The sequence below is a fragment of the Canis lupus genome, chromosome 31 (genome assembly GCF_011100685.1).
Source record: "Canis lupus familiaris isolate Mischka breed German Shepherd chromosome 31, alternate assembly UU_Cfam_GSD_1.0, whole genome shotgun sequence".
Lineage (NCBI taxonomy): Eukaryota > Metazoa > Chordata > Mammalia > Carnivora > Canidae > Canis > Canis lupus.
Window position 1 is genome coordinate 26,709,258 of NC_049252.1, and position 12,048 is coordinate 26,721,305.

A 12,048-nucleotide genomic window follows, 5' to 3' on the forward strand; every position below is an offset into this window, starting at 1 on the left:
TTGGGACTCAAGAGCCCGGGGGCTGCTGTAATAGAAAGCCAGGGAGCAGAGGCCTGAACACTGACCACACATCCTGGGTCCTCGAGAACACCCTAACTTAACGCAGCCTCTGACAAATGCAATGTGTTAGTGGCCATCATTTAGTGTGTGTGTGTGTGTGTGTTTTAAGATTTTATTTATTTATTCATGAGAGACACACACACACACACACAGAGAGAGAGAGAGAGAGAGAGAGAGGCAGAGACACAGGCAGAGGGAGAAGCAGGCTCCCTGTGGGAAGCCCGATGTGGGACTCGATCCCAGGACCCCAGGGTCATGCCCTGAGCCCAAGGCAGATGCTCAACCACTGAGCCACCCAGGTGCCCCCCCTTTTTTAATATACTTCAGGAAAACTGTTCTCACAAATACATTCTACACTCAGAAGAAATCAATTAGAAACCTGATCTTTAGTCCAGAAAATACAATTGCTGAAGTGATAAATACCAAATACAGGAAAGTTTCATGCCAAATTTCCGAGCGCCATGGGATGCTCAATAAAATGCTCTGGACTGGGTTCAACTTACTTCAGGCCTTAGTTTTTAACTTTTTTTTTTTTTTAATTTATTTATTCATGAGAGACACAGAGAGAGAGAGAGGCAGAGACACAGCCAGAAGGAGAAGCAGACTCCATGCAGGGAGCCTGAATGGGACTTAATCCCTGGACTCCAGGATCACACCTTGGGCTGAAGGCGGCACTAAACCACTGAGCTACCCAGGGATCCCCCAGTTTTTAACTTTTCAAAAATTTCCTCGAGAGCCGGACTCCTACCCTAGGTGGCAGTCTACCACCGTGTGTTCCAATCATCTCTGCAAAGTTCCAAATAGTTTTCGACGGATCCAGTGGGAATATAGCTTTGTGAATAATCTTTCTATTCTTTCATAATATTGCCTCCTACTTGTCTTTGGATTGGTGTGAAAGCTGCTGTGTCTTTTACCAGACTCAGACAATAACTTAGTGTAAATCTAGGTATAAGCCCCTTGGCCACAGTCCTTTCTTAGGGTAGTAGACGAATATCGTTGTTTAGTGAAGAGCACTAATAAAATACATAAAAAACCTCAAGAAGGGTCTGTCCTTGAAGATATATTTTCAACGCAATTACACTCAATGTCTGAAATTGGAAAAGCTGAAATTTCGTACTTTGAGATGAACTTGTTTAACAGCGAAACATCATACACATTCCCCTTATTTCATTAAAGCAATGATGTCACAGGCTTTCCCTCTTTTCTTTTTTTTTTTTAAAGATTTTATTTATTTATTCATGAAAGACACAGAGGAGAGAGAGAGGCAGAGACACAGGCAGAGGGAGAAGCAGGCTCCATGCAGGGAGCCCGATGTGGGACTCGATCCCGGGACTCCAGGATCACGGCCTGGGCCAAAGGCAGGCGCTAAACCACTGAGCCACCCAGGGATTCCTGCCTTGTCACTTTTCAAACACCAGATCAAAAGATCATCAGATTTAGGAAAACACTTGAGCACCAGGTATTCGAGTTATCATGAAATCACGATAATTTCTTACAACATCTCCTTTTGCGTGCCCTGGTCCAAGCCAGCATCAGCCACTGCCCCAGCTAGAGCTCACTAGCTCCCTGCCTGCTCTCAGCGACTTTTCTTATGCCCTCTGGTCCACTGGCCACACATCAGCCACATTGAGCCTACTAAGACAGAAGTCCACTAATGTCCTTTCTCCCCTGGGTTTCCTCTCTCACGTAGGACCTGCATGGCCCATTCCTGGTCCCCTTCTCCTCCCTTCCTGTATCCTCTCTCACCCTCTAGCCAGCCCCCTCCCTTACCCTACCCACTGGCTCTCCTCACACACAAGTAAACCACCTCCACTCCTGCCACCCCTCCCCCCCAGGACCTTACCCAGCTTTGTTCCTTCAGCCTAGAACACTTCCCTCCAAAATACCTCTACGAAAAAATAAATAAATAAATAAATAACAAAAACAAAAAAGCAAAATACCTCTATGACTCATTTTGTCACCTCACTCCCTGTTCAAACATCAACCCAAACACGGCTAAAGGAGCGGTACTCTCTGCTTCTGGATGCCCCATCTCTCTCTCCCCTTGACCTAACCTTTTCTTTCCAAGCTCTTCACATCCTCCTAAACATTGCACATTTACATGTCTTTATGCAAAAAATTTACATATTTTTATATCTGTCTCCACAAACTGGAATATAGTTTCCACAAGGAGCAGAGATTTTTCCATCTTTTTTTTTAAGTAGGCTCTCTGCCCAACGTGGGACTTGAACTCATCACCCCAAGATCAAGAGTCACATGTTTTATGGGCTGAGCCAGACAGGTGGCCCTAGGAATAGGGATTTTTGGTTATGTACTCTGGTACCTAGAACAGCTGCAGTGGTGCTGGGCACACATAAGTGCCAAATACATACATGCTGGACAAAGAAATCGATTTACTAGTGTTTCTGCAAACTCTTTATTCCCACCTGTCACTTTAAGAAAAACACATTTAATATGGGTTTTGAAAAGCTGGTGATTCCCTATTTATTACCATTCTATCAACTGGGCCTAAAATTAAGTATGAAAAAGTCTCCAAACTGGTACCACTTATATGTTAAAAGGTAACCAGCAAAGCAGATGAGCAGATGACTGACTATTCATGGCCATTCATGAGCAAGAGGACCCTCTAAGCCACCAAAATAAACATACTAGACCCCTCAAATCCTTAAAATCTAGTACACACTTTTGCTAATAACTATTGGTCTTTATGACTAAAGAACATCGGGTAAAATGATGTCAGAGAATAAAACATAATGGGACAGTCATCTATAAATGAGTTATTTTTCGGGAAACATCTTTGTACATCTGAACATCTTCATACATCCATGAGCTTCCCTGGTCTGTCAAATATCAAATGGAGGTGGGCTATGGGAACTAATTAACCATGTACAGTCTGATGCCTGCTCAGCATGGGTCAATACTCTGAAACCTGCAAACTCTAAAAAGCTTCCAAGAATGCTGTGTTCAGACACCCCCTGCCTTGGAATGACATCAGTAGCAGTTTAATGGCCTATACCAGGGATTGGAAACCAGGGACCCCTGGGTGGAATTCAAGGGGTCTCTGAACTTACACTTCTTTATAGTCACTAACCTGTAACTGAAACTTTAGCATTTCCTTCGATCCTAAATAAATGTAGGCAACAAATACAGCAGTCTTAGCAGTGGCTGTGACCTTGTCACAAGTAAAAAATAGTTATTTTCCAAACACATTCTAGTTGCCACTACTACCTCAAAGTATTATTCACGCTCGTCACTACTTCGAAACCCTGGTACCTTTCAGATCTAGTGCTAGGTCTTATTATTTACTGAGCCCAGAAAGAAGCACATATATTATCTATAACTTTAAGAATGCTTTTGATAATGATTTCCAAATAATTAAGCTATAGGCAATCCTATATCTTTTATTTCATGCAACTGAAAATATTAATCTGACAAGGGAGCTAGAGGCTTTACCAACTTGCACAAGCTATCTTAAGAACAAAAGAAAAAAAAAAGAACAAAAGAGTTCAGGGGTGCCTGGGTGGCTCAGTTGGTTAAGCATCTGCCATTGGCTCAGGTCATGATCTCAGGGTCCTGGGATCAAGACCACTGTAAGGCTCCCTACTCAGTGAGGAGTCTGGTTCTCCCTCTGTCCCTCCCCTGATGCTCTCTCTTTTTCTCTATCTCAAATAAATAAAATCTTAAAAAAAAAAAAAAAAAAGGAAGAACAAAAAAAAGTTCAGAATCTTGGTAAAAATAGAGATGTGAGTAAGCAATACTCACTTGCAATCCGAACAATAACATTAATGAGTCTATGGCATTCGCTTCCTCAGGGATCTCTGAGCTGGAGACCTTTTGCAATGAGCAAGAAAGAATACCATGTTCCCTTTGCATTTTAGATTCTTTTAGACAATTATAATTAGAACACCTGTCCAGCAACTGTAGATCAAACAGACTAAGCTTGGCACACCTCCATCTCCCATATTGGATGAACCACAGGATGGCCAAGACTCAAAAATAATAAGTGAGTCAATATAATTTCAAAAGATGTGTCTCCTGCACCTACTATGTGTGAGATACACGGGCCACAGAAGTTGTTTAGGTACAACATATGAAGGTCATGTCCACCATGGTGCAAATATGCGGATGATCTAATAGCTATTCTAGTCTTATCAGCAATGAACTTTTCTTTTTTAAGTAAGGAAGAGGGTTTTTGTTTCTTCTGCTCAGAGAGAACAAAATTGGGGCTCTTCCACATGCCAGAGGAAAAAATAAGTAAATAAATCAGCTACTCTCTGTGAAAAGTTCCCTCTTCTATTAACACTTCATTATTTAGGCGATGGTTGAAAATAGACTCCTCATTTTGATCTTCTTCCATTGATTGCGTGGCACGGAAAAGAACTATGAACGCACCCCCTCTCTTATTTCATTAGCAAGACTTAAAGGGGCACAAGGGAGCATTTTTGGATGATGGAAATGTTCTAAGTTATGACTACAGCACTGGAAACAGGAGGGTGCGCGTTGGTTAAAACTCATTGAATTGTGGGTCTAAAAATCGACGAGCTCTAGTGTATATAAAGTGAACGTCCAAGAAGTTGACTGAAAACAAAATTCCCTACTAAATTTTAAATCACACTTCTCCTTTTCAGAGAGAGAGAGGCTATTGGGGTTTTTCAGTTCTGCTCTCTGTGGTGCAACCACATCTGAAGTCATGCTGTTATCATTTGAGTATCCGTGGCAAGCAGCTCGGTGGCCCCCAGAGGGATGACTAAGTGCAGAGAGCGAAGAATGAATTCCAATAAAGAGGCGCCTTGTTCCCAAAATGTCTCTTTCCTGGAACTGAAAAATGTACCACTCGGCTAACAAAAAAGGAACTTGTCGCTGTGTTGTTACCATGACCACCTTTTATTGAGCATCTACTATGTGCACCATTATCTCTAATCTTTACAAAATCCTAGAAATTAAGCACAGCTGGGCCCTTGAACAACAGGAATCTGAACTACATGGGGCCACTTTTATTTACATAGATTTTTTTACAGGACTGCACATGTATTTTCTTTTCCTTATGACTTTTTGTTTTTGTTTTTTAAAAAAGGTTTCATTTATTTATTTGAGAGAGAAAGAGAGCAAGCGAGAGAGCATGAGCAGGGGCAGAGGGAGAGGGAGAAGCAGACTCCTTCACTGTGCACGGGGCCCAATGTGGGGCTCAATCTCAGGACCCTGAGATCACGATCTGAACCGAAGTCCACTGCTTAACTGACTGAGCCCCTCAGGCACCCCTCTTTATGACTTTCTTAATAATATTTTCTTTTCTCTAGCTTACATTATTGTAAGAATACAGTACACAATGCATATAATATACCAAATATGTATTAATTGACTGTTAATGTTATCGATTAGACTTCCAGTCAATAGTAGGCCCTTAGTAGTTCAGTTCTGGGGGAGTCAAAAATTATACTCGAATCTTTGTGCAGTTAACACCCCTAACCCCTGTACTGTTCAAAGATCACCTGTATATTAGCACCTCGTTTTTTGCCAATACCACAAAATTTGTAAACAGTAAGGACGCTATAAAACCCAGCTATAGTTTAGAACCCAACTCCATAATGAAACTCAAGCATACATAAATGTCCCCAGGAATCTATCTAAGTACAGGTACAAAAGACCGGGACATTTTAATCGCATGGCAGCTTTTTCACCCCACAGGATCCAACCTATCGGTTTCAATCTGCAGGTGGAAGTCACCCAAAACTGGAGTTAGTGCTTTTTTTCTGACAACAGCGAGCTGATCTTTGAGTCACCAATTTAAAAACCAAGGACTGTCAGAGCTGCAAGGAAAGCTAGGAATAACAACTGAAATTCTGAGACTCAGCTCTGGATTTCAATTTTTCATGATTGCGTTGCCTTGCTCCTTGCATAAACAAAGGTGGCATTTCTACTCGGCAGACACATTGTGATAAGTACGGCCATCCCCACAAACTTTAGAGCTCCAAATGAGGCTCATTTATTTTAGAATTCATTCCACTTCACCAACCACAATTAGCACGAGCACACATATAATTTAAAAATAATCTCCTACAGAATGTACTTGGACAACAGTCATAAACATTACCAGCTCATAAATGTCCTCCTCAGGCTTTGGAACGTAGTGTTGCATTTTGTTTTCTATTAGAAATTTCAGACGCAGGTAATGAGCAGAATGATCCAGTTGATGTGTCTGGGACAAAAGAAAGGAAAAAGAAGAGACAATGTCTGTTCAATGGCAAATAAGAGTAATTAGCGCACCACTGACATACTATCATGTACCCCCCGAGAATCATAGAGATTTCTTACTAAGGAGGGGGTAAGGTTCCTATACCTCTTAGAAGGTTTATGTCTAAATCTCAAAGTCTAAAAGCATTTTCATTGAACAGATGAATAATATTCCATGGATAGCTTATGAGTTCCACAGGAATGACTGAGTCACATCTTCACTTCTACTGATCTGAGTCATTATGCTCTTTAACACTGGTTTTGCAACAAAACCCATCAACGAGGCCCTTCAACAGAATTCCAAACCTACAAAGGTGATTAAAGAAGAAAAGTAACAGAAAGGCAAGGAAGTATTCCTAGTGATAGAAAAAAGCTATGCCCTGGCAAAGTTGTTTTTCTAACCACATGGGGACACTGGGACAGTTGTTAACAGTTCATTTGCAGGCAAGTCAGTGTGAAGACAAGGCATTTGGATTTTGGTCTTATTTATATACACCCCGAGTGAGACTCCCTCCGGGGGCAGTGCAGACGGGCATGGGTCCAGCTTTGGAAACACACTGAATGACTTGCCCAAAGAAAACAATTCTAAAATAGTTAAGGATTGAAATTTCCAGGCCTGCTCCTTTGGTCCAGAACAGGTCAACTGATTTTTCCCTTCTAGAAAGTCCTCTTTGATTTAATGTTGCGGTAAAAAGCAATAGAGGCAATGTAGTTTTGTAAATAATCCTCAGTATATATTAATGAAGATGCAGGAGAAAAAAGTAAGAAAGTGCTCTTCAAAGAAGGTTACATAGCAGCCTGAAAATGTATTGATAGAAAATGTTTAAATCAAGTCTTTTTTTTTTTAAAGCATTCTTATCTTTTAGAGATTCATCCTAAAGTACTAGTAGATAAAGATATGATGTCTGCAATATGCTTCCAAAATAATCCAGAGCAGGGGGTGGAAAGGAGCTAGTAAACAGATGAAGCATAATTCGGTAATCATAGAACCTTGGCGATAAATATGCAGGAGTTTATTACATGAATCTCTACTCTTAAATAAATTTGAAACTTTTCATAAATATAAAATCACACCAAAAGCTCCACTGGTGAGAATTGTTTCAATAGAAGTGAAACTGATTTTTCACTGGTTTAATCTGCTTTCTATTTACTCTGCCCATCCCCCAAAAACATTTTAAAGACCGAAGTAAGATCATCCCAACCATTATTCCAATAATAATCAATCACATCTAACATAATCTTAGGTCTGCCAGACACCATGTGAAACACTGTAGATATAGAAAATAATAAGACATAAATGCAGCCTTCAGGAGTATGTATGACTATGGGGAATGGGTGTGCAGAAAATGGAAGATAGGGTGGTGGTGGCTTTGCTTTAAAAAAAAATATTTTATTTATTTATTTATTCATGAGAGGCACACACACACAGAGAGGCAGAGACACAGGCAGAGGCAGAAGCAGGCTCCATGCAGGGAACCTGGTGCGGAACTCGATCCCGGGACTCCAGGATCACACCCCAGGCTGAAGGCGGTGCTAAACCGCTGAGCCACCGGGGCTGCCCTGCTTTTTAAAATAAATATACGTGCAAAATTGGCATCCTGCATTATTATCAAAGCACACTTCCAGAAAGCACAAATGAGTTCGTTCTAAACACCCAGCAGAATGATAAAGAAGTTTCGATCAGTGATTCTTAGGAACCCCCAATCACACTGCATCCTCTTCCTGAGTAAAGTGACCATCTGAAGCCCACTGTGTGATCACCACTGAGCCTGTGTACCTAGATTTCAGGCTCTGTCTGTATTGGAAATCAAATGCTCAGTGTCTGACAGACCCAGATGACTGGTCTAAGATAAAAGAGTGTATGGGTAACCCAGAGAAGCGTAAAACAGGCAAGTTTTAAAGTGTGCCATCTATGGCTTGTGGGAGAGCTGCTGAGACAAACATCAACGAAATAATAATATTTAGAGTAATATGATAAGGAAAGTTTCCCTCCAGAGATAGAAGCTGCAAATGCTTCCCACCTACCTAGGTCCTCACTGAAATCTTTAAGTGGAAGAAAAAATTTATTTCACCATCTGTTTCTGACTGAGGTAGGCAGGGAAGAGAAATGAAACTCCATAGGGTCTTGGTTAACAGGAACAAATCTATTTGGCAACCTGACTGTCATCATTAATAAACACTCTGTGGACACTCCCAGTGAGGCTGCCACTTAGACAGTCTTCTGGAAGTCGGACCCAAATAGCAACCTCACCTAAGAAGCTTCTGGTTCCTGAACCCTCAGTGTGAGAGACAAATGGCCCACGGTCAGGCACCAGAGATGTTAAGATGGTCCCGATGAAGACTAGAGATTCTCATCACACCTTAAATGCTACTGTGCTGAAACATTTACACAATGTACAGAGAATGACAAATGACAGCTGTCAAAGTACCTCACTTAACATAACACAGCAAAGACAACAAGAGAGTGATAAATATGATAGTCATGAGACTGATTCTTGCCACCCCCTTTACCACCATCTTTTTCAAATTTCATTAAGTTACAATAATGTCTTGATGATTTAGAAAAATTAAAATGGCACATGCAACAAAGGAAATTTTAAATGGTCTTCCTTGTAACCAAGGCATCCTTAGATTGGTCAGTAAGCAGTTACCCTAAAAATGGGACGTTGGATCAATATACCAGAGTGTCTATCATTTTGGTAAATATTTCTCAGTTATAAGCCCTCACTGATCATGGCTGCTCCAACTTGAAGGCAAAATCCTAATGAATTAACTGATGAATTACCTCATTCTAACGAATTAAATCAGATCATCAGAAGCCTCAAGAAGAATTTTATGCTTCCCAAGTATCTGCAAGTCAATACCAAAGCAGGTCGAGCAAATTACCATGTTCACAATGCATCTTTGTGCAAAAAGAATTCCAAATATCAATGAATATTTTAACATGGCAATTCTAAATATTTGGCCTGCTGTAGACTTGTAAAACATTCAGGAGAAAGCTTCCTAACTCAAGAGAGATTCAGTGAGGGAAAAATTTAAGTGGTACCAATTTGTTTCTCGACATACATTTACTTAAGTTACTTACAGAGTGTTTGATTCATTTTGAGGCCATGCAGCCACAAGTTATACCTAAAGATAAATATTACCATAGAACAAGTACTAGTTTAATTGGCATTTTTTTTTAATTTGCATCTACTTCAAAGAATGAAAAAGGAAAATACAATGCAGCTTTTTTCAGTAAATACTTTGAGCCAATTATGATAATAATATGATCTTTCAATCCATTAGGGTTTGCTCTTCCATTTCTGCCCAACTTCTCAGGGAAACATAAAAGCATGCAGTTATCACATATAGAAGTCCATGCAAATGCAAACACACACACACACACACACATGCACGCACACACACGCACACGCAAGTGCTACTACGGAATTTCCAAAGATATTTACTCTCTCCTTCAAGGTGACTTTTTTTTTTAAGCCAGTGGTTATTAGAATAATCAAAGTCATAAGCCAACATAGTGATGGCATGAAATAAAACTGATTCGAGGGATACATGTGAATTATATCAATTAAGTATGGGTGAGTGGATTTTTGGCAATTATTTTGATAATTGCAATGATCAGAATATATCGAAAACCCACAGGCCAACGTGGTTACCTGCTACATTTAGCAACAATCTTTTTCGTAACATCCATAACATGAACTGTACATGAAATGTAGATCTTGAAACATTTACTATACCAGAACTTGACTGGTGCTCGGATGGCAGATGACAAACTGATGTGAAATGATGTGGATCAGATAGGATAGGAAAGAGAATGAGCTGAATGCAAGAGACAGAAGAAAGAGATTGATTATTAAATATTAGAAAAAGCATCCATCACCAACGTTGAGAATGACAATAAAGAAATAAGAGACAGACATTCTGACAATCACCTTTTTTTTTTTCAGTCCCTCCTCTGAGAGCAAAAAACACTCACCATTAATTAGATCATTAATAACATGTGGCACTGTTTCCCCATTATCTCTTCCCCTCTTAAGAGTAAAACTGGCTCCACTAATTACAATAAAGTGTTTTCCAAAGAAGAAGCCAGCTTTAGAAGGCACCTGGCTCTTAGCACACTATATAATTTATCCTACATGGGTGCTTTCCCAGAGACCATCAATTTCTTAAAGTGCACACAAAAGTTTTCCATTTTTAAACTCGTGACACTTATTAAGCTTGTTCCACACCATACTGTTTTTGTCTTTATTTCTACATTTGGGGAAAAAGAGCTGAGGATCCAAAGAAAATTGGGCAGGATGGCCTTCGGTTGTTAGAGAAAGGGATGAATGCCCTCAAAATGCCATCAAAAGCCTTTCAAGTGACAGAAATAAACACTTTCTAGGGTTTACAGATCCGACTTGCTCTCTATCTAAAGATGGTCCCTAGTCGCTGTGACAATATTCCTCATTCCTTTAAGTTTCTATCAAGGCCAAAGCTTGAAAAGTACCTAAAATTGGGCCCATCACTATTTTTTCCCACTCACTGTTCAATTTTCGACCAATCAATGGTCATCGGAAAACTGTGACCTACCCTTCAATCCCTAATTCTGTCTGAGGCTGATGCATACAGGAGGCACTAAAGCAATGCCATCCCCCAGAAGGACCCCCCAGAGTTTGGCTTATGAAAAAACAAAAACAAAAACAAAAACCCGACAGAGTCCTACTTTTGACACCTACAGCTGCAGTTCTGAGAATAATTCCCATAGCTCTGCAGAATATTAATGGGTCTCTAAAGAATCGTGCTAATCTATAAATAAAAGAATGCAGAAATCCTCAATAGACCAATTTTGTTAAGTAATTAAAATGAAAAATGTGAACAGAAACACCATTATCTTCAAAAAGCTGGAATTCACGTACGTGAAAGATTCAAAGCATGAAACAGAGTATCATTATTTTTAACACCTATGTGGGGGCTGGTTTTAGCTTTGTCCTGAAACAAATGGCCCTTCTCCATTTCTTCCACATCAGGCTTATTTGAGCCAGACTGTTTCATTTCTCCCACTCATAGAAAAGAGCCATATTTTTTTTTTCTTTACAAAGGCCCTAGTGATTGTTTTCTTTAACAAATTCAAAAATTGCTGATTGTAGAATTAAACAGAGACAGCACTAAGGTGCTTGTTCTGGTCGTGAAAGTTAGTTAGTGTTTAGAAACCATTGTGTTGAGTGAGGAGGTCCTAAAAATGTCATTATACCCATCCAATTTCTTCTAGGGCAAAATTATACCAGAAAGGTTTCCACTTGCCCTTTAGTGGCCCTGGGGAAAACCATCACACTGTCTAAAGAATATATTCTAGATTCTTCTGACCCTTCTGATCCTTCCTGATGACTGACCTGGTACCGGAGGAAACACCCAGGCTCAGAGCAGCCAGGTAGTTGTGGGCCCCGTCTCTCCCTTGCAATTGCCTATGATGTCTCCAGGCCAGGAGCTGTGACTCTCTGAGCCTCACCTTCTCCATCTGTATAATGGGGCGGGGTGAGGGTGGGGCATCAGTGTTTTCTCAGGTTTAATTGGACTACTAAATAAAACTATCAGTGCTATCAATTGTGTGAAAGTAAAAACAGGCACATGAGAAAAGCTCTTTCCTTTCCTCTTTTGCTTCCCTTTCTCAAGGGACTTCATCCGGCTGCCTTTCAGGGGCAAAAAATATAAAACCATGTTGACCTTGAAAAAGATTTGGAAGTTTCTCAGCTTAAACTGGAAGCAGAGAGA

General features: G+C 40.3%; 1 protein-coding gene across 5 annotated transcripts in view; it reads right to left on the bottom strand.

Moving 5' to 3' along the window:
- Positions 1–12,048, bottom strand: part of TIAM1 (TIAM Rac1 associated GEF 1) — a 380,928-nt gene that overhangs the window by 68,037 nt on the left and 300,843 nt on the right. For all 5 annotated transcript variants that reach the window (XM_038581329.1, XM_038581328.1, XM_038581330.1 and 2 more), the window contains one exon: positions 6,152–6,256. In XM_038581329.1, coding sequence (XP_038437257.1) covers positions 6,152–6,256 — 105 coding nt within the window. The remainder of the gene's footprint in view (positions 1–6,151; positions 6,257–12,048) is intronic.